Here is a 23,121-nt window from a genome sequence, read left to right as displayed (position 1 = left end):
CAGGGTTTCAGGCAGAGGCTTTTCCAGTTAAAAGGATCCAGTAGCAGAGGATTTGAGTTTCCAGGGGCTAAAGCTGGGACCTTCTGTACGTAAAACCCTGGCTCTATCACTGAGCTGCCATTCCTTCTCCAAAATTCTAGTTTGTCCCAGCAAATTAGTTGTTGAAAACTAGGGAGTAGATGAAAGGTAAGAAGGACAGTGAATCAGCTCAAAAGGGAAGCTCCTGATCAGAAAAAACCCCCTGCTGAATTGAGCTTTAGGATGGTTGAAAGAATTTAATAAAATGGAAACCTTCTGAACAGTTGAAGAAAACAGATTTATTTTAGAAGAGTGCAATTACAAATGCTATAATACAAAGCTATATGAAAAGAAAATTCAAAACAAATTAAATAAACATGAATGTTCAAGCTTTAATCACAATACATGTACCAATAACGAGTGCTCTGTTGCTTTAATCTTCTTTGAGTGCATACATGATATCATCCTGGCTAACATTAAGTCGAACTCGCATGTGGATATATTTACTATTAGAATCTGTTAGCAAGAGTCTATAGGCACTAAGCCGTGACACAACTGCCAGTGCATCTGATACAGTAGGAGTTTGCAGGCCTTCAATTCTACACAATGCAACATGCTGATGAAATATCTAAAGAAACAAAAAAGGGGGAGGGGGACTTGGTTTATGAAAACACAGGAAGCATCAAAGCGAATAACTGATCTCCTTCCTTTCTTGGAAAAGTATGGAAACCAATGAGTTATATACAGTGGTACCTCAGGTTACAAACACCTTGGGATACAGACTCCGCTAACCCAGAAGTAGTACCTCAGGTTAAGAACTTTGCCCCAGGATGAGAACAGAAATTGTGTGGCAGCAGCAGGAGGCCCCATTAGCTAAAGTGGTACCGTGGGTTAAGAACGGTTTCAGGTTAAGAACAGACCTCTGGAACAAATTAAGTTCGTAACCAGAGGAACCACTGTATTTATTTATAGCTCAATAGTAGTAGAGCACATTTTCCCCATGCATTTAGTACTGAGGTTCAATGGTGAACAATTGCTAATAGAATTCAAACCAGTACCATTTTATTTTATACAACATTTGTTGTATATTCTGAACCACAAGTTTTTAAATAAGTTCCCAACACTGAGTCTGTGACTGCTTTATTATTACAGCCACCATCCAGTAAACTGACTTGTTTTCAACATCTATGATATATTTTGGAAAGTGGTTTGTCTGTCCATCCGTTGTCAACAAGTTCACACACCTCTCAAGGTATTGCTACCAAACACAGCACAAGGATTTCCAAGATGGGGGTTGCAGTTGTCAATGTTTGGACACCAGATACCATTTTGAATCAAGATGGTGGACCAAAACATCACTTTGGCACGACTTTGCCCATGTTTTTTGGCATAGGTTCAGCTGCCTCTGGCAATATCTTTGCCAAACTCGGCCACAGGGATTCCCAAGGTGGGAGTGCCAGACTTCATTGCCATTTGAATGCCAGGCACAATCTTGAATCAAGATGGCAGAATCAAGTGTGATTTGCCTGATTTTGGCATGGCGATCCAAACTCACAAATTGCATTCTCCATTTAAATAGCACAATATTTTTTTAATTTCTACATATTCCTACACAGTGCCAGGCACTCCCTGCTAGTATAAAACAGGTTTATGAGTTTAAATAAGATAGCTGAACAGGAAGAGGTTAAAAAAAAGTGGGCTGTATATTCTTTTAATGTTATTACTGGTTTGATTTCTGTAATTTTTCAATTTTACTGTACAATTGCAACATCTGAGCTTACCTTTTAGTATTATGGTTCTACTGTATTTGAAGCTTTGTGACTTACATTGTATATTGATTGTTGGAAGTCATTTTGAGAGAGCTTTTCCCCCCAAGAAGAGGCATATAATATTTTAAATTAACGAAAGCAAAAAGCATGGAAATTTTTGTCTATGCATATATGTGAATTGTAGCCTACGTGTACAATAGGTTAAATTGCAATGACCTACATATGTGCATAGCAACAGTCAAAAGTGTACTCTTTGAATATAGCTAAAGCATTCTGGCTGAGATAGTAAACAAATTCAACATGCAATATTTTTAGTTTACCTGCTGAACTGTAGACTCTTCCAGTCCTGATCTGCGAAATTCTGCAATGGTTGCTTTTAAGAAAATTTGCTCATACAGTGAAGCGTTCCTGAATGAGAACAAAAAGCCCCCAAAGCTTAATTAGTCATATATAAGATTTTACTGTGTAACAGATATGATTTGGCTTGAAAAGCCAAACCTCTGATGTAACAGTATTTGCTTCTAAAATATGTGTATGCAGAAAGTTTAATTAACCATAGGTCTGAAAGAACTACAAACACCCAGCATACAAAGGTTGTTTATTTTGTCAGAAGAGAACTTTCTGTAATTTGCAAAATTTTATTTTACAATTGCAATTCTCAGTGTCGCTCTATCCAAACAGAGAGAGCGCGCACCTGTATCCTAACATCCGAGCTTCATAATTCTGCCACTTTCAACAACGTATCAAGCAGAAGCTGAAACAAGGATATGAGTTGTACAGGTTAGCACAAACTGGTTTGACATGTTAGTACTGAACCACTAAATTAGTTTTGCTATGCTAAAATTTTAGAACACAGTTTGTGCTGTGGCAGCCATTAAATCAATCACTGGAATTTGCTTCAGATTAGATGCTATAGAATAATGTGCTCCCCATACAGATGCAATCATTGTATAACAAGTTCATAGGTGGTTGCTACAGCATGATAATCAGAATTTGCTCTCTGGGACCTCAAGCAGAGAAGCTACACAGCTAATGTACTACTGTACATTACCGAATGGCATGTATATAAGGTGATGAAAACATTTCATCTATGGCTTCCATAATGTGTGCCATGCTGACCAATCCACGGACACTTTTCTGACCAGGAAGTTCACAGATCTCAGCGGCCCTTCTGCAGATATCAAGGCAACGTCTTGCATCACCCGATAAAGCTGCCACCTAAAACAAAACAATAAAATTTTAAAACGACAAAGTTGTTGCAGTCCTAGTGTCCCACAAAGCAATGGTGCAGTTTTTCAATGTTTTCTTCCGAAAAAGGTAATAATCCTTTCTCTGTCTTCCTGTCGGATCAGAGTGGATGCAGGAAGGGGGAGGAAGGAAGTAGATAACTCAATTAATTCTCCCCAGCAGTTATTCCATCCTCCATTAACAGGCACTGCTGCCTCCTTACTTCTTTCCACATCTCTCTATGAGGCTTATAAATAGCCACCAGGAGGAGTCTGGGGTCTCCTCTTGACCCCACCCTCACCTTACCCACCTGCAGCCAATCCGGGCTAATTACAGTACAGGCAACTCACAAGAAAGCAGCTGGTTGAGCAGCTTCTTCCCCACAACATTACATTTATTATTGGATTCTTATTCTTTATGCTTAAATCCCTTGGTTTTCCAGCCTCTTCCATTCACCCTTGTTAACTTTGCTTCTCTCACTCTTGTTGTAATGCCCACAGTTGAAATTGTCAATCTTGCTAGGAACAAGGAACTGCCTTTTTGCAAATCATCATTTATGTGCAAAATAAAAATATACGCGGCCACTACTCAAATGACTTTTGTATGATTTTCTGGCCAACCACTGCTAGTCATTTCAAACACAGGCATTTAGAATTCAGACAAAATAGAAAATTCATGTTTGTTGCCCATTGATATGTGGTCTCTTTATTTCTGGTGGTTTAATTTGTTATTAAGACCAGTGCTAATTGCCACCAGATTTTCAAATACAGTGGTACCTCTGGTTACGAACGCCTCGAGTTATGAGCTCTCGGAGACCTCGCCGCTGCCTGGAGCCAAACCCGCGGGGGACACCCGAGGGGCCTACGGAGGCTCCGCGATTGGCCTCCAGCCATGGGAGCTCTCCAAGGCCTCGGCGAAGGCCTGGAGCCAGGCCTTGACATCTGAGGGGCCTACGGAGGCTCCGCGATTGGCCTCCAGCCATGGGAGCTCTCCAAGGCCTCGGCGAAGGCCTGGAGCCAGGCCTCGACATCTGAGGGGCCTACGGAGGCTCCATGATTGGCCTCCAGCCATGGGAGCTCTCCAAGGCCTCGGCGAAGGCCTGGAGCCAGGCCTCGACACCCGAGGGACCTACGGAGGCTCCGCGATTGGCCTCCAGCCGTGGGAGCTCTCCAAGGCCTTGGCGAAGGCCTGGAGCCAGGCCTCGACACCCGAGGGGCCTACGGAGGCTCCGCGATTGGCCTCCAGCCGTGGGAGCTCTCCAAGGCCTTGGCGAAGGCCTGGAGCCAGGCCTCGACATCTGAGGGGCCTACGGAGGCTCCATGATTGGCCTCCAGCCATGGGAGCTCTCCAAGGCCTCGGCGAAGGCTTGGAGCCAGGCCTCGACATCTGAGGGGCCTACGGAGGCTCCGCGATTGGCCTCCAGCCGTGGGAGTTCTCCAAGGCCTCGGCGAAGGCCTGGAGCCAGGCCTCAACACCTGCAGGATGCCCAGGCCCACATCCCAGCCCCAAAGTTAGGTAAGGAACACTTACCTAACAAAGACCAAGAGCAGTGAAGCTGTTAAGAAAACAAAGATGAGCCTGGGCCGAAAAGCCCTTTACCAACCCTTGCCCCACCCCCAGCTGTAGCGAGGTGGGTGGCACCTAGCCAAGTAAGCCCACCTACCCTATGGGAGGGGGGAGTTGAACATTCTAGGATTCTGCAAGGGATTTTAGGATTTGTTTATGTGAGTGTGCCCTGTGCCTTTGTCTCTGCTTTGCTCCTTCGTTTGCGGGACTTCTGGGGAACTCTGCCTTTTGTCATTGTTTTGGGGATCGTGTGGAGCCCAGTTCAGCTACTGGTTGTGTGACTGCAGAAATTGATAAAAGCCCCCCATCCAAACATTGACTATCATCAGTGCATGTAAGAAAAAAAATTAATGTTACTTTCAGTGGGAAAGTGTGCTTCAGGTTAAGAATGCTTCAGGTTAAGAACGAACTTCCGGAACCAATTAAGTACTTAACCTGAGGTACCACTGTATAAAACAACATAGACATGCATGTCCGTACAGCCAAGTTTACCTTTCTAGAAACAAGCTGAATTGCATCCTCTTCAAATGCTTTCAACTGGGTCATCCTTGATGAGACAATCTGCTGTAACTGTTTATAGGTATATGGCTGGAAGGACATTCTGGTGAGACCCTACCAGTGAAGAAAACAGTGACCATTTAATTGCTAGTACATCTCAAGAACTTGCTTAACACCCAAAAACATGTTTCTCCATTTAGAGCAGAGACGTTTCAGACTGAATTCTGACATTTAAGGTGACAGCCAACAGTGTTTAGCCTGCTTGGAAAACAAGACTTCTGATTGCGTAGATGAGTTCTCCCCTGTGCAGCCCCTCCTCCACACCCCAAAAACCAGATCCTAAGGGTTGGAGAACCTCCAGAGCAGATGCTGGGGGTGAATGGAGGCTGCAGAGGGAGCCCCTGCCATGTCCACTAGGCACAGCATTGGATCTCACTCCTATCATTTGCCACCTACCTTCCTACAAGCAAGTGGCAGAAGCGATTCTTATCTTTACCATGTCTGACCATGGTATTCTGCTCACAAGACAAGAAAAGAGGCATATCCAAGTACAAAGAAGTTATATCTTCATGGAACCAACAAAATACATAGCATGGCCAACTGTCAGAGGTGATGGGAGTCACAGGTTGTCCATTCCATAATATATAGATGGTCTTAATCCAGCTATCCAAACAAGACTGACAAACCCTCTGGCTGCTCCAGTGTGTGTGTGTCCAGACACAATTCTGGACATTTACTATAGTTAGGGAAATTAATTTGTGCATCTGCTGCATGCTAGTACATGTAGCCTGAGTACTCATGCATCACTTCACCCTTCCTGGTATCAGTTAACATCCAAGGAAATTTACCAACGCTCTGATCTCCGGACACAATAAAGAATTCTGCATAACCACAGCAGTAAAGCCAAAAATACATACCAGCCTGCTAGCTACTCTGTTCATCATAATTCTCTCTGGCAAATCCATGGTGTTAGCAATGGCCAAGACAATCAGTTTGGCATCTTTCTTGGTTGGCCAGTCAAAGAGGTTGTACATCACATTCTGTTTTCGGGTCCACAGGAGATCAAGCTGGAACAAGGAAGAAGGGATGACAAAGTTAGAAGCTCACATAAAATGGTCTACAAAATATGTGGGGAATCTGGTTTCAGTCACAGGTTTGAACAGATTTATGTAACCTTGGGCAAGACTTGATCTGTTACAGATGGCCACATAAGGGGAATACAGAATAAAACACAGACATAGCCAGCATTTAAATGTACGTTGTTTTGTTGTTGTTTTAAAAAATTAGCTCCCTTTACCCTCTCTGCATATAGCTAAATGTACAAAACGGGGGTGTTTCCTTTTTGTCAGCAATAAATTTGTCCTTGCAGAACAAACAGCCTCATGGGTAGCTGAATCCCAAGGCTGCAATTAAGCCAGTTTCATGGTACAGATCAAAAAGGCAACAATCCCCTAGTTTTGGAATACATATACATCAGGTTAAATTTATTTCATTCTGATGCTATACAAATCCTCTCATTACCTCATCTACTACAAGTATTACAGTTTTCCTTTTAGGTCCTCGCTTGCAGAATGTCTTCTCCAGCAGCTCAGCAGCATGGACTGCAGTTGCCTTCTGGCCTGTCAGTAACTAAACAGGATTAAAAAGATGCTGAAGTTACAACCCAGCAATAAGTAGTAACTCATTCTGTTTTACCAATAGCACAATCCTATACCAATAGCACAATCCTATCCATTTCATACGTGAGAGCCAACTACTGTATCATAAAACTGCAAGCTGTTTTTGGGGTGCCTTGGCAAAAAAGGCAGCATATAAATGCAATAAGGTAATGATAATAAAAAAATGTTTTCGCAAGCAAGCTGTAGAATGAGAGCAGCCTTCGCCAACCAGGTGCCCTCTAGATGTTTTGGAGTGCCAGCTGGAACTGATGGGAGTTGTAGTCCAAAACATCTAAGGGCACCAGGTTGACAAAGGCTGAATTAGGGGGCTAGTAGTGATTGGAGTGCTTTTTCGGTGGAATTGTTTTAGCTCCCTCTTCTGATCTGCAGAGGTAAGTCAAGCATAAGGGCCCATCTGCTTGAGCAGTTTTAGTTAAAAGACTTGGAAAATCTCTTCCCAAACATAACAAAACATGCACTCACGTTCAAGATCTGCACGTAGGCTTGATGGGGATCAGTCAACTTCATACCATTGATCTCTATACACTGGAAAGACGGCAACTCGTTGTTTTCGGCTGCCTGCTCAAGACAACGAATGACCTCGTGAACAGTTGCTGTTTTACCTGTTCCAGGAACCCCAGAAATGTACATGCACCTGAAACAGGAAGAGCACCTATGTTGTAAACATGTAAATCTGAAAGGCATGGAGAGTCCTGAATCCTATGTTCCTGATATAAATGTGGCCTTACTCTACATTAGCCCAGCTTTGCCTGCCAGGACTGCAACCAGCTCTCCAGCACCCCAGGCAGGAAGTCTCTCTCTGAAACCTTTACTCAATCTATATAATACTATCATTAACTGGATATGCTGAAACTTGAATATGTGAGAATCTGCATATGAAACTGGTGCTATGCCATTTTTCTGCACTGGACTTAATAAGCTCTCTTTTTCTCTCTCGATTAGCTCCTGAAGAACCTGGAAACAGGATGTGCTTATTTAATCACTCCTAAAAGCCTCTTCATAAAGATGAAACTACATGCGGGTTCGAACCCACATGTATCTTTTAAAAAACATCTGCCTCTAAGCATAGTGCCACAAATAAGCTTTATTATAAATCTCAGAAACTGTTTACTTTTTTGTCGGGGGGGAACGGACTGTCATGATCTCCACATTATTATTTTTTAAATGAAACCCAGGTGTTCACAAGCAGCTGTTATGCTTCTCACTCATTTGAGCTAATCCCGCTCCCTCCCACCTAAGACACTCACCCTCCTGTCCCATCAATGAGTTTGCTTTCTATAAAGTTATAGATATCCTGGAACTCCTTTTCACGGCAGGGCAAGGACTCTGGGACAGCAGATACATGCAGCCTGTTCAAAGGAAAACAAAAGGGCAAGTGCCTTGTTACAAGCTTCTAAATCCCAGAAGAGGTAATGCATTCTTATCTAGATATGCAGAATACTCTAAAGAATGATTATTTAAATATTAGTGCCCCGAGACTAAAAAAAAATATAAAATGAAATTGAGACTGAATACTGAAACCAAGTTTTCAAAGACCTCTCAATCAAACATGAAACTAGGAAGAATGTGACACGGAATACTAAGCATGCACCTATTTAAAAGAGAGAAACATGACTTGCACTAGAACCATAAATACCCTTTACACAACCCATCAAAAGCAATTCCTAGTTCTCCTCACTTTATATATACCCCCCTTTTTGCTAAATATCAAGAACCCCTCACGTTACCTTATCCTAGCCTCTTCCAGCACATTGCCAGGCTTCTGTGTGGTTTGATTTCGGCTGCGGATTCTGGGGGTAGCATTACGTGGGGTCTTGGGGGTTCTCGGCTCAGGCTGCAGAGAAAACTCATATCCATAAATATCAGTGCTATTGTTTTGAATATCAGCCAGAGCACAACTGGTCTCAAAATTTGTATACACCAAACATTTAAAGATATTAAGATCCCAAAACAGCAGAGATGGACTTAGGTTTGCAACCAAACTTAAGGAGTTAGTTAAACAGGGAAGCAACAGATTGTTTGTTTGTTTAAACATGGTATGAGAAATTCTGGGGCCTGTCCATATTGGAAAAAATATCACACCCTATTGGATATGGCTTGTTCTGTTAATTTCCTAACTGTGCAATCCTATATGTGTCTCAGCTCAGAAGTAATTAGTTCAATGGAGCTTATTTCCAGGTTATTTTTCATCACATTTACTAAGGTAATAATGCTCAGAATTATATATTTATTTTAAATAGCATGCTTTTCTTTCTTCTCTGTTTTCTAATACATTTCCAAAGCTCCCGAATAAAGGTATTTATAGATTCAGATATATTTTAAATTTATTTAACTGGTTAATGTTTATATTTTATTATGATTGAAAATCTTAAAAACACTTTAAAACAAAAAGCAACTGAATGAAGTAACAAAAAGTAACAAGGGGTTCTATAGTGTTTTGAAATTGTATTGTGGCATAAGCTTTTCATTGTATGCCAAACTAATTTTTCAGGTCTTTAAGGCACCACAAGGCTTTGTTGGTTTTGCTGTAGCAAACTAGCATGGCTAAGTATTTCACCTTTATCCAAAAGTTAGATTTCAACAATTGACCGTGGTACTGATAACGCCAAGGTTGCAGGTTCGATCTCTGTATGGGGCAGCTGCATATTCCTCTGCATCGCAGGGGGTTGAACTAGACCATGGGTAGGCAAACTAAGGCCCGGGGGCCGGATCCGGCCCAAGCGCCTTCTAAATCTAGCCCACAGATGGTCAGGGAATCAGTGTGTTTTTACATGAGTAGAATGTGTCTTTTATTTAAAATGCATCTCTGGGTTATTTGTGGGGCATAGGAATTCATTCTTCTTCTTTTTCAAAAACAGTCCGGCCCCCCCACAAGGTCTGAGGGACAGTGAACCAGCCCCCTGCTGAAAAAGTTTGCTGACCTCTGAACTAGATGATCCTCAGGGTCCTTTCCAGCTCTACAAACCTAAGGTCCTATGAACACCTATGTGCTATCTGTGGCAAAGCTCAGCATAATAAAACAAAGGTGGTCTTACTTTCCCCCCCAGCAGAGAGTCACAATGCAGAAATGGCACCCATGCTTCCATGTCATTATACAGCTAAGAAACAGAGCCACTGTCTTCACAGATTGCTCTCAGCTACTACATTATGTTCTTGAGCACCCAAGCTTCTGAACAAGGCAGTTCACTAAGTTCATACAACTGCTCAAAGTAATTAGAGATCAACAAAAAATGGCTTACAGTGTTGCTTGGACCCTTGGCAGGAGTCCCAGCAGCCGCTTTCCTTGAGATTTTTGGAGTAGACCTCGCTTGCCTCTTAGGTGTACGAAGCACCTTGAAGTCTTCACCTTCATCATCGCTGCTACTTGAATCAGAACTTTCCAAGGGAAAAATGTCATCCTCTTCCTCTTCATCCTTCTTAACTGTATTAAAAAAACTTAAGGCAAATGGATTTATCACGTCTTATGTCCTGTACACTAATGTGTTTTAAATAATTGCAAGTTCTTTGGTCAGACGGTAACAGCCAAACAAAAACTGAGGCGGCCGTGACAGCAAAGATCAATACTTTTACAATGATGGTACGGTTTTGAGAAACCGGAAGAAGAAGAAGAAGAAGAAGAAGAAGAAGAAGAAGAAGAAGAAGAAAGAGAGAGAGAAGAAGGGGGTGATAACATTAAGGTACACCCCATATGATGAAAATATACACTGTTAGTTCTTTTACTATGTCCACATCAGCTCTAGACAAGAAAACAGAAGCGACATGAAATTTGCCATGGCAGATCCCAAACTCTTGCTCTGGAAGTGAACTCTGTGTTATTGAAAAAAGCTACAAATGCCCTTCTATTCAAAGATAGCTTAATGCAAGTGTGGGAAACTTCAGGCACCAATTCAGCCCCTCCGGCTCTCTCTGATCTGGTCCTCAGGGATTCTTCTTAGGCCACACACCTCACCAGCCTTGCTCCACCCTCCTCAGATGCTTTTGCCAGGTAGAATGTGCCCTTTAACTGTGAAAATGCTTCTTGATTGCCTGGATGAAGTATGGAAAGATGTGGGTGGGTGTAGAAACCTCTGACTTCTTTGTGGCCAGAATGTATCCTACTGTACAAAGGCATGAGTCACAGCCAGTGCCCCGTGCACTTTTGCCTCTGGTCTTCCACCAACACTGGAAGGTAGCTATCGGAAGATTTTCCATGAGGGAATGTGGCCCTTAGGTTAAAGCTGGGTCACCCTCCCTTGCTTAATATGTGTGTGTGCATACAAGTGCACGCAGAAACACTCAGACAAGCCTTGCACATGCATTTCTGTAACAAAGCAGGCTCCCCTGGGCTGTGAACTGCCTGTAGCCAAACCATCTCTAAAAAGAATATATTCTTACCTAAGCTGTTTTGCAATGCGGGCAGCAGTCACCTGCACACATTTCCTGCGTGAACGAGGAGTCAGTGCTGGGCTCACGGCTTCTGATTCTTCACCCAATCTGCAAGGAAAAATGGGAGGTTTTTCTGACTTCTTCATAGTGATAAGACACTGTGCCTTGATTGACAGAAAGCACTAGCATTCTGAGTTCCCATCGATTGTCACTTCAGCATCTTACTGTAAAGTTTAGCACCACAAAAAAGTCAGCTATAGAACGCACACAGTGAAGCCAATATTTCTTGCTCTGAGCACTTCAGCTTAGGCATGTAGTCTAGAAATCAGTTATCACTCAGTGATCTGGTTCACACATAATGACAAGCCAAACTATACTGGGGCCATGCAAATGTGCAGTTTGGACAACACACTAAGCCAAACACTGGCTTAGCTCAGCAAGGTGCAAGAGTAAAAAAAACACACTGGGGAGAGCAAAGTGGCTGCAAACTCCCCTCCAGCAGCCCGCACATTTGTGCAGTGCTGCAAAAGCAGAGCTGGGCATACTGTGACGTGTGAACCAGAGCAGCATCTATAATGGCTGAAGGAGGGCCATCCATCCATGTTGCCGGTTACATGATACAGAAATTACCAAACCTCTGTATACTGTATTGTCCTAGATATGATTTAATACACATAATAAGTAGAACTGATGTAAAACTGCAGTGATATATTTTTAAGCCTTCTTAAAATTTCACTTGCTTAATAAAACAGAAGGGGATATTCCTTAGAGCAAACAAACAAAAGATCCACAAACACCTCTAAAGATCACCCACCTTGTCTTTGAGTTGACCTTAGGAATGGCTGCTTGGCTCTTTGAGACTCTGGATTCTTTGGCTGTCTTGCAAATCTTATCCTGTTTGTTTACATCATTTGAACTAATGGAAAAGAAAAAGATAAAACATGCCTCTAAGAGATTTTTTGGGAAATAAGTGTTAAAATTCATTTCGGTAGAGTCTCCCTGGTTTTACCACAGGAAAACATATTGATGATACTGCGATTTACATTTTTAAAAATTGTATCCCACTCTGAGAATGATGACTTTGCAATGAAGGATGGGTTAAAATATTTCAAAATAAATACCCACAAGCAGCCTGACTCTTGAGAACAGCATCCTATACATCCTTACCTGGAAGTAAGTCTCAATTGAATTCAGTGGGACTTACTTCTTACTACACTGTGTAGCGTTGCACTGTCCATTTCCTATTTTTTCATCCTTACCTTTAAAGGTAAAGGGACCCCTGACCATTAGGTCCAGTCGTGGCCGACTCTGGGGTTGCAGCGCTCATCTTGCTTTATTGGCCGAGGGAGCCGGCATACAGCTTCCGGGTCATGTGGCCAGCATGACTAAGCCGCTTCTGGCGAACCAGAGCAGCGCATGAAAACACCTTTTACCTTCCCGTCGGAGTGGTACCTATTTATCTACTTGCATATGAGGTGCTTTCGAACTGCTAGGTTGGCAGGAGCAGGGACCGAGCAATGGGAGTTCACCCTGTTGCGGGGATTTGAACCGCCAACCTTCTGATCGGCAAGTCCTAGGCTCTGTGGTTTAACCCACAGCGCCACTCACATCCCATCCTTACCTTTAATGCCTTTTAAATATTTTCTGAGTAGTTGCTTCAAGACTATCAAAACTATCAAAATACAATCATACCTTGGGTCCCCAATGCCTTGCAAATCGAACGTTTTGGCTCCCAAACGCTGCAAACCCAGGAGTGTTCCAGTTTGCGAATGTTCTCTGGAAGCCGAATGCCCAGCGGGGCTTCCGCAGCTTCCGATTGGCTGCAGGACCTTCCTGCAGCCAACTGGAAGCTGCACCTTTGTTTCCAAACATTTTGAAAGTCGAACAGACATCCAGAACGGATTCTGTTCGACTTCTGAGGTACCACTTAGAAATACCTGTTTTCTGTAAGATGGAGAAGCAGTTTGGAAGGCTTTTTGACTGCAGAAAAATAAGTGATCTGGATTTCTCAATATCGACTGGTCAGAATCACCTTGTACATGAGGTTTTTTAATTTTTCACTCTCTCTTTAAATAGCAGACCCATGTACCAGATCATAAACTAATATTGGAAAGCCCCAATTTCCAAAAGCATTTTGTCATGCAGCCCAGAGAGTTGCTCTACAAGATCTTCATCTTAGCCACTATGTATAACTGGTCCTCAGCCAGCACGGCTGATGGACAGGGAGGACTGCAGGCTACCCCTGTAGGGCAGGTGCTATTTGTATCTTATATTTATTATTACCGCTAAAAAATAAACTTTTTTGAATGTTTATCGATCTGCACACACAAAAGCAAATTAATATTAATGTTCTCGAGCAAAGGTATTCTACCTCAAGAATCTTTGTCTCTTATTTCAACAGAAAAATTTTCTTAGATTATTGTATGTCACACAAATGGCCACATTTAAGGGTTTGGGGACGCGGGTGGCGCTGTGGGCTAAAGCCTCAGCGCCTAGGGCTTGCCGATCGAAAGGTCGGCGGTTCGAATCCCCGCGGCGGGGTGCGCTCCCGCTGCTCGGTCCCAGCGCCTGCCAACCTAGCAGTTCGAAAGCACCCCCGGGGGCAAGTAGATAAATAGGTACCGCTTACCAGCGGGAAGGTAAACGGCGTTCCGTGTGCGGCTCTGGCTCGCCAGAGCAGCGTTGTCACGCTGGCCACGTGACCCGGAAGTGTCTCCGGACAGCGCTGGCCCCCGGCCAATAAATGTGAGATGGGCGCACAAACCCCAGAGTCTGGCAAGACTGGCCCGTTTGGGCAGGGGTACCTTTACCTTTACCTTAAGGGTTTGGGGACAGAATGCTGACACTTGCAACTTACTCTGTGGCATTCCTTTTCACAGCAGAACTCCTGGCTTTCACACTAGAAACTTGGTCACTCTGGCAAGGAGATGATATGTTTTTGTTGGGTCTTTCAGACTTTCTTCCCAGTGGTTTGATGTCTAGGAAGAGGTCTCCCTCAGCAACAGCAGGACAGGATATTTTTGGAGGAGAACCTTTAATGCCAGTAAATGTCACTTTTCGTTTGAGGGCAGATTGCTCCAGAGGCTCAAAGAAACCATAGTCTAGAAGCTCAATCATATCTTGCTCTGCCAGCACTCTTCCAGGTTTTGTTGGACCTAAAATCCAAAAGTAGCAAAATGAATAAGCTTTTAGCAAGGCAACAATCAGTTTAGAATCCACATGTGCCAGATGGCCTAACAAAAGGTTTCCCTTCGGTTAAGAGAACTCAGTCAACACAGAACAGAACTTTCAAGCAGGTCGGCTGCAATATGGCTCAGAGCTCAACCACTTTTTTGCTTTTAGAAAACAAATAAGTTTGCGTGGTTTTACTTAGCACACTTGATCGCACAGTTCCTAGAAATGCAATCTCATTATTTCTGTTTGTATGTCCAGTACAATAAAGTGGCAGGACAGAATTCTATTCCCTCTCAATCACAAGCTTTCAAACCTTTGTGGCAAAGCAACAGAAGCTCCACTGTTACCCCACAAAATCAAGATTGCTCTTCTATAAATGATATAAAATTGGGTGCTAAATAAGACATAATCCAATGTGACACAGATTCCGTGTCAGGTGTTTGATTAGCTTTATTTGTACTGAACGCATACAACTGCGGTCATAAATTTGGAGACCACGACTACTGACATTATTCAACAGGGGCTCAAAACATTACTTTTGATTACAAATCTATGATTCACCACCACCACCACTTGAACAGGCATCCAAACTGAGGTAATATCAGTTGAACAGGAATTAACTGCTGGGTTCAATTCCCAATATATTCTACCCAATTTTGGGCCATTTTCCCATCCCAACTTCTGAAACTCTGAAACTCAATGCATACCTTTCAGGGGACATAAATGGGTATCAGAAGAGAGCGGGCAACAGATGATTATCCCTTGCCTGAGTACAGCACTGGCTATCACCTTTTGTTAACCATGGTTCCTACTATCAAAAGTATTAGCTACTTGTGACAGAACACCTGTTTTCATGATTAAGGTCCAATCCTGAACATGTCCAATTCAAGGATCACAGGTAGTCTGACTCACAGTAGCTTCTTCATCCAAAGACCTCATGACAGTATCTACACTAAGCAGGAAAAAAATCCCTACCATAACAGCTTCTCCCCCAAAAACTACTAAGCAGAACAATAGAAATATTATACCATTTTACCACATGAATTCCTACTTGAGAATTGTTCAAGAGTATTTAGACTGATCATCTTTACATCACTATTCATAAAATTCTCTCTTCAGCCCTAGGTAAAATATTTGTCAGCTTCCAGAGCTAACAATGTTTTTGCAGACAAAAATATTATGTGCAAGATCATTTGTGAACATACTATTCAGCTGCAGTTTTTTCTTTGCTCCCGGAGTCTCGGCGCCAATGGCTAGTCTTTGGGAACATCTCTGCTTAGAGTGCAAAGATTTGGAGGCAGAGTGTCTTGATTCTACTTCCATCATGGCAGCGCTGCTTTTTCTTGTACTTCGAGTGACCTTTTCGGTTTCTACTTCCAGAGAGCAATTTCTGCGTGAAGGAGTCAGGTGGTGCACGTTTGCAAAATCAGCGTTGTTGTTTTTCATTTTCACAGAGTCTTTCAACTCTGCCAGTAAGCTATGAGGCAGTGGTTTAAACTTTTTTCCATCCCAAGATTCTCTTACGAAGAAAATGTGTTCATCATTTGATAGGTCAGGCAATGCTTCCAATGTGGTCAGTGGAATAACCTAGAAAGGTAGCAAAATATCAGATGATTATTTGTTCTAAAGAGTAGATTCAAAGCTTAAGAACCATGAAAATATGATGCAATCAATATAGCAAAACTTTCAATGGATCTTCAGTGCTATACTAAACTTCTGCAGCTATTGCTTAAAGCAGAACAATGACAAAAGGAAAGCTTTCCCCACACACGTATTAACATTTTCTTACAATAACATAAACTCTGATCCTTAGAATTACCTTTCTGGTTTGAGTAATGGCACCAACTTGCAGTTTTCATGTGACATAATTCTGTCTCTTAAAGGTAAAGGTAAAGGTACCCCTGCCCGTACGGGCCAGTCTTGACAGACTCTAGGGTTGTGCGCCCATCTCACTCAAGAGGCCGGGGGCCAGCGCTGTCCGGAGACACTTCCGGGTCACGTGGCCAGCGTGACATCGCTGCTCTGGTGAGCCAGAGCCGCACACGGAAACGCCGTTTACCTTCCCGCTAGTAAGCGATACCTATTTATCTACTTGCACCCGAGGGTGCTTTCGAACTGCTAGGTTGGCAGGCGCTGGGACCGAACAACGGGAGCGCACCCCGCCGCGGGGATTCGAACCGCAATTCTGTCTCTTACTATTACTTAAAAACCCTAAGGCAGTTAAGTCAGCTAAGTATTGCAGACACTCTGTTTTTCAAAAGCCAAGCCATGGAACCCCTACTTTTGAAAATGCTGATATCTCTATGGTAGTTTTTGCTACGTGAATGGTGCCACTGTCCCTCCAACATGTCCCAGTGCAAAACCGGGCATTGTTCCCTCGTGAGTCACATGGTCCGCACGAGAGCATGGCACCCAAAAAAGGATGTCCCTGACAGTTGACAGGTATGTGCCACAGACCCCAGGGGTCTGCAGAGCACCAGTTTGGAACCAGTGCCGTAAGGGGTATATGTGTGGGGATTTCATGAGGGAGGAACTGCCACATTCTAAGCCTGCCTGCAAACAGGGAGCAGGGGGAGCTTTTTCTTATTATTGTCTGCCATTTTGCTTCCCACCTACCACTCCCATAAGCACCAATGGGGTAGCTTAGTATTCTGTGGCTCCAAGTATTGCATAATCTACCCCAGTGCGCACAGCTTTGGGACTATGGCCTTGCCAGTTAATCTAATTACCATAGTTAATCCAATTGCCCTGTATGTTATGTACTAGCTGTTTAGAAATCGAATACTGAACAAACCCAATGTGTTTGCATTTAAATGGTGATTCATTTCCAAAGTTCAGCATATATTGCTGGTAAAGCAGCCTGCAACACTTCAGTTCAAACAGCCTCATAAGTGAGATAGAAACCTCTGCCTTCTTGCTAAGTCAAAGTGAATATTTTGGCTCATGGACTACTTGAACTTCTCCAAGAATACTGCACTGTAAGGTTATCAGCCAAGCAAACGCCATATAAGCATCCTGTGCCACAGCAGGGGACAATCAATATTTCCTGAAGCTCTAGGTAAGTCAAGCTGCAATGCCAATGGAAGGCTATGAACTCTACTGGGATTCTTAGGCTCGTTTCTATGGCTTGCTGTGCCCAGATAGCAACTAAGCATTAACCCACATACTTGCTATTTCAGAGTTGGCCTGCCTCAAAGATTAAACCCCTATGGATTCCCCCCCCCCAAAAAAAACCCTTTTCAATACTATAAATCTGCAATATAACATTTCAACATGCTCCCAAGGAACTTCCTCCTCTCTTGCCTTCTAACATGTTATGTACATACTGTGACATTGCCAATGATATGTGTAACTGTTATGTCAGTATCCCGTTCAGGATTTTCATTCAAAAATATCTCCTGTGGATCCTCTCTTCCCAAGGATTTCCGTTGATTGAGGGGTATTTCTAGCAGGCGGGAGAACCACTCCACAACTGCACGCTTTTCATGAGCACCTGGAGTAGGTAAAAAAACCCCACACAATTCAGACCTGGGATGGAAAGAGCACTTGAAGCCCTTTAGCAGTATGATGCTTTCTTACGTTTCACTAAATTAAGGAGAAAGTCAACAGCAGCAGTCAAACTTGGTATTTTCAGGGAGGGCATTCAATATCAACTAGCCCCCACCCCCAGCAGCCTTGATGCAAGCCTTGTTAAAAGGGGGGCGGATAGACACATGGATTTTGGGATCCTGTGTGAAACTACCACCCATGTGGTCCCAAAGACACCCTCACACAATAAAACTCATAACAGGAAAACACAAGAAATTTATTGGATAATAATATCAAAATGAATTAAAAATGTATATTAGGACTATTGTTGAACAATATTTGTAAATGAATGGAAAAAATTGAATAAGAACAATTATATATAAAACGGACAAAGACAATGTGAAAAGTTAAAGACGACATAAAAAAGCCGGAAGAAGGAAGGAGGGAAGTCAGCTCGGGAGAGCAAGAACAAATGTGAAACATAATGTATGTGTATGTATAGTATGTAACTAAAAATTCAATAAAGATCATCTGGAAGGAAAAAAAAAAAGACACCCTCACACAAAAGGATCTTAAGCTGAAGTCAAACTGAGTGCTGTTCTTTCTGTGTGTATTTGAACCCTTCCAGTCTAGGAATGTGTACTCACACAAAGATTATAGAAAAATAAAGGATTTATTACAAAGGAACAGTCGTACCTCAGAAGTCGAACGCTTTATGAGATGAATGTTTCGGCTCCCAAATGCCACAAACCCAGAAGTGATTGTTCCAGTTTGCGAACATTCTTTGGAACTTTTTGGAAGTCGAATGGACTTCCAGAATGGATTCCGTTCGACTTCCGAAGTACTGTATGACTGTAGTTTTAACAATAAACTACAGCAGCATACATTTGCAGTACTGGGCACATATGTGAAAACAATATTCTAATGCAGGCATAGGCAAACTGGGCTCTCCAGATGTTTTGGGACTACAACTCCCATCATCCCTAGCTAACAGGACAAGTGGTCAGGGATGATGGGAATTGTAGTCTCAAAACATCTGGAGGGCCGAGTTTGCCTATGCCTGTTCTAATGCAAGCACATATCTAACTTACAGAAATAAGAGTTCTAAACTAAAGGGCGGGGGGGGGGATAGCTAGAGAAAATAGTTGCAAGTTTCTTCTCTTAGTGTCTGTTAAAGTGCTCCTGAAACATGTGAGTGGATGATAGAAGAGCTGGAACCCAGGCACTGAGCTCAGGGATCTACACTTGAAATTATTCCAGGTAATTGAAGTTCAGCAGTGAATTAAAGATGTTCTAGGAATGCACACAGAGGCTGCTCAAAGGGAGAGATAATCTTCAGTCTTGCAGGTGATGCTCCTGGTCTTAAATAGACTTGAAGTTTATCCAAAAGTCTGTCTAGGTGAGTTGGCATAATGTCGAAGGAGAAGACCTGGGGGAATGGTCTTACTGAGTGAATTTAGTTACAGATAGGTAGCCGTGTTGGTCTGCCATAGTCAAAATAAAAAAATTCCTTCCAGTAGCACCTTAAAGACCAACTAAGTTAGTTCTTGGTATGAGCTTTCGTGTGCATGCACACTTCTTCAGATACACTGAAACAGAAGTTGCCAGATCCTTCTATATAGTGAGAACAGGCTCATCTCAGCTATCTGCCAATCTCCCATTCCCACCACCCTTCTGAGTAATACCCCTCCCCACCTTCTCACTATATAGAAGGATCTGGCAACTTCTGTTTCAGTGTATCTGAAGAAGTGTGCATGCACACGAAAGCTCATACCAAGAACTAACTTAGTTGGTCTTTAAGGTGCTACTGGAAGGAATTTTTTTAATTTTGACTATGGCAGACCAACACGGCTACCTATGATTACTGTAGTTAGTCAGGGATGACTGACCCAGGTGGTTGCCCTGGGGGAATGGCCTTCCTGAGTGCATTTACTTTTTGAGAACAATGACTATGGCCTGAGGATGTCTGTGCCACTGTTCTATCTATTTTACATTTGCAGCTCTATCAGATTCCCTCTTGGTTGAAAGAGCCTGTCTCCTGAGTCTGAAGCAGAGACTTCAAGATGTCATCCCACACCTGGTGCCTTTTGTTTAATAGTAAGTTATATTACCAATATTGCAACCTGGCTTCCTAACGACTTTCTAGATTCTCATGACTTCAAGCATAAATAAATAAACTACAGGACTGTACAGAAGGTCAAGAAAAGGGTCGCTTCCTATGGCCATCTACTATAGCCGAATGCATCTTTGGTTCACTCCTGAACTCAGCAGGGAGGCTAACACTAAAAGCTACAAAACTGACAATGCAAGTCTTTCTACGAAAGCAACATAAGCCATTTAAAACACATAAAGTTTTCTTAAAGCACATAATTTAAAATGCATTTTTGCAATATGGAAATGTGTTCCAATAAAGATTAATAACCAATATTACATTCCAGTGGCGTAGCGTGGGGGGTGCCAGGGGGGCCGGCCGCACTCGCACTAGCAGCTCTCTGCCCCTACTAAAATCCACGGGTTAGGGAGCCCGCGCTCGCTTGGCTTGGCGAGGAGGTCGCGGAAGGGGGAGAGCGAAGCCTTCTGCCGCGGGCAAAAAAAGGAGAGGAAGCCGGGCGGGCGGACGGGCGGGCTGGCTGGCGTCTGGCTGCGCCTGCTGCTGCCATTGCCGCTGCTGCTGCCGGGCTTTGACAGCTTGGCGAAGCGGAGGGAGAGGAGCTTTATGGTAATTGCGGCTCTCTCTCCACTGGCCGCCTGGGTAGTGAGCTGAGCCGAGCAGGGAGTCTGGCGAGGGGGCGGGAAGAGACTTTTCCACCTCGCCTGGTCAAAAAGGAGAGCGGAGTCTCCTCAGGGCGCCCTCAGGCAGGGCAGGGCAGGGCAAGGCAAGCAGAGCGAGGAGAGAGAGAGGGGAAGGGGGGGGGGGAAAGCAGCCAGGAAACGCTGCGGTGTGGAGGAGGAATCAATTAAGGAGAGAAAGCGAAAAGCCTTGGAGAAAGGGAAAAAAGGAAAGAAAAGAGGCAGCTCCAGGAGAGCGCGGGGAAAAGAGAAGCCTCGCTGCTGCTGCTTGGGAGATTAAATTACTGTACTTGCCTTGCCCCGGGTTAGGGGGCGCAAATTACTTGCCTTGCCCCGGGTGCTGATAACCCACGCTACGCCGCTGTAACATTCAACAGAAACTTCACAACCAAAGCTTCTTGATTTCTCATTCCCCTTGAAGGAATAATATATGGGTAGCAAATGTGGGTTCCTCTAGATGCTATTGGACTATAATTCCCATCATCTTTGACCACAAGCCATGCTGGCCAAGGTTGAGGGTGTCCAACATCATCTGGAGCACTGGCTAACCCTGGAGTAATACCTTGCAAAGAGTGAGTAAGTATTGCTACTGGCTATCTTGGAAAAAGCCAAAATTAGAAACCCAATATACATAACAGGTGTATACCAACATATTTTTTAATGAGAGGAAACATAATGAATATTTAATTATTAAGCCCCAAATTAGCATATACTGTAGTTAACTCCTATAACATATTTATATTGCATGGGGCCCCGAGTCCTTTGTACAGTACCACAGATGTCAAGCTATAGCCCAAAAATACATATTTAACAAAACTTATGGTATCACAAAAGTTGCTTAGCTTCTCTATTCTTCTAATTGTTGTTTGATCATTTTTTTATAAAATAAATGTTGAATAGTAGTGTGACATCTTAATTAGAACTAGAAAATATTTTTTTTAAAAAACCACTTACCATCTTCATATAACTTTAAAAGTCTTGCTACAAGGAACTGATCCACATTCTCACCTTCTATTAAAATAAACTCCCCTGGGAAAATACAGATGTCGCTGACATTTTTCGATTTAACAGATATCCCCCTAGGAGATGAAGGGTATAAATGGATTGCACATTCTTTACAGTTAAGGAACAACACTGAAGACTGACAGTTTAATGTGTAGTCATAACCATGTTGACTCAGAAATAAGTCTACCTGGATACAGTGGGGCTTAGGATTTCAGCCTTAATCTTTACCTCTATTCCCCCCCACCCAATTTACATTCCAGATCTACATCCTTCAGCTTTCAGAAGCTGCTTCTTCAAACAATTATACCCTTTCTTCCTTATTGCTTCTTATAATTGGAATTAGTTCACAGATCAACATAACACTGCTCCCTCTCTTTCAAACTCTCCTCAGAAGAACAAACCTTTCCGTAGCCCTCACACCTTAAATATGTAGTACTTCCTCCCCAGTTACTCACACTTCCTTCTTCCTCCCTTCTATCTACTACATCCACTCAGTCAAATTTAAGACTGTAAGCTCCTCAGGGCAGGGGCCTGTTTTTCTTTTTTTGCAAACCGCATGCACACAGATGGTGCTACATAAGCACATTCCACTAATAATAATTACAACAGTATTGTTACATTATCACCTTTTAGTACTCCATTAATAATAAAAGCCACTCAGCCTTATGCAAAACGTAATTTCCAAGACTGCAAATTTATGCTACATTTATACACTGGCCTCAAGCCTACACAGCTTACCCTCTAACAATGTACAAACCAAAGAATACATACCTGTAAGAGGAAAGCTGCAGCTGCTCGTCTTCAGATATAGCTTTTCCAAGCCACGAGTAGATACGCTTTTTCTGGTTTCTCGTGTTCATGGTTTCTGTGAAGAAACAGAAATATGAAGGTGCAAAGATACACACACAAAAAAAGAAAGCAAGAAAGCCGATTCTCGAATTTTTAATCCGTTTCCACCCCACCCCAACTCGATTCTTAAAAGAATCCACACAGAGACCAATGCACGTGAGGATGGAGGGAGGGCGCCTCTGCAGCCCACCCGCAGCTCTCCCGCCGGCCGCTGAACTATGGCATTGACACTCCGGTGTCGCACCTGGTTCGGACTACCGTACCTCGCCGACGAGCCCACAGCTGCTCCACAAACCCGGAAAGCGAGATTCTGCCGCGGGACCCGGTGCGGTGCGCGCGCGGTTCCTTCCCTACGTCAGGATGAAACTTCGCGCCAAAGCAGACTCGCCCCGCCCCCTGAGAAGGCGGAAATGAGCCACTGGTTAGCGCCGCGGCCGCCATGTTTTTTTCTGGCTAGGCGAAGCTCGGGAAGGGCGGCTCTTTTGCCCACTGCTAAGATGGCAGGCCAGAAACCACTGTAGCCCGCCTCTAGAGGAAGTGAACCCCCCCAAGCGGAAGTTAAAAAGGGGGAACGCGTCTCTTGGTGCGCTGGTCCGGTACTTCCTTTGTCTCCCCTCCTCTGTTTCCCCCTCCTCTCTCGCCAGGCTTCTACG

At 43.4% G+C, this 23,121-nt stretch overlaps 1 protein-coding gene across 3 annotated transcripts; it reads right to left on the bottom strand.

Annotated features, from left to right (window-relative positions):
- Positions 1 to 292: 292 nt before the first annotated feature.
- On the bottom strand, positions 293 to 22,909 carry ORC1 (origin recognition complex subunit 1; the record flags this gene model as incomplete). 3 transcript variants are annotated; one of them, XM_082228185.1, is made up of 18 exons in its annotated part: positions 293 to 646; positions 2,108 to 2,195; positions 2,839 to 3,005; positions 5,073 to 5,192; positions 5,996 to 6,145; positions 6,600 to 6,707; positions 7,220 to 7,391; positions 8,005 to 8,106; positions 8,485 to 8,591; positions 9,997 to 10,192; positions 11,132 to 11,210; positions 11,920 to 12,038; positions 13,980 to 14,277; positions 15,502 to 15,883; positions 17,623 to 17,789; positions 21,569 to 21,693; positions 22,391 to 22,484; positions 22,732 to 22,909. In XM_082228185.1, the coding sequence occupies 18 exons, from the start codon at positions 22,907 to 22,909 to the stop codon at positions 452 to 454; spliced, it is 2,847 nt and encodes a 948-aa protein (XP_082084311.1). In that variant the 3' UTR covers positions 293 to 451. The 3 variants fall into 3 exon arrangements, with proteins under 3 accessions (XP_082084311.1, XP_082084310.1, XP_082084312.1); XM_082228184.1 differs by having other exon boundaries at positions 11,132 to 11,230; positions 11,937 to 12,038; XM_082228186.1 differs by having other exon boundaries at positions 11,132 to 11,230; positions 11,937 to 12,038; positions 22,713 to 22,805.
- Between the last annotated feature and the right edge of the window lie 212 nt (positions 22,910 to 23,121).

This window comes from Podarcis vaucheri, assembly GCF_965113315.1.
Source record: "Podarcis vaucheri genome assembly, chromosome: 6".
In the NCBI taxonomy this organism is placed as follows: domain Eukaryota; kingdom Metazoa; phylum Chordata; class Lepidosauria; order Squamata; family Lacertidae; genus Podarcis; species Podarcis vaucheri.
The sequence above is the reverse complement of the archived record's forward strand: the minus strand, read 5'-3'. Positions and strand labels throughout refer to the sequence as shown.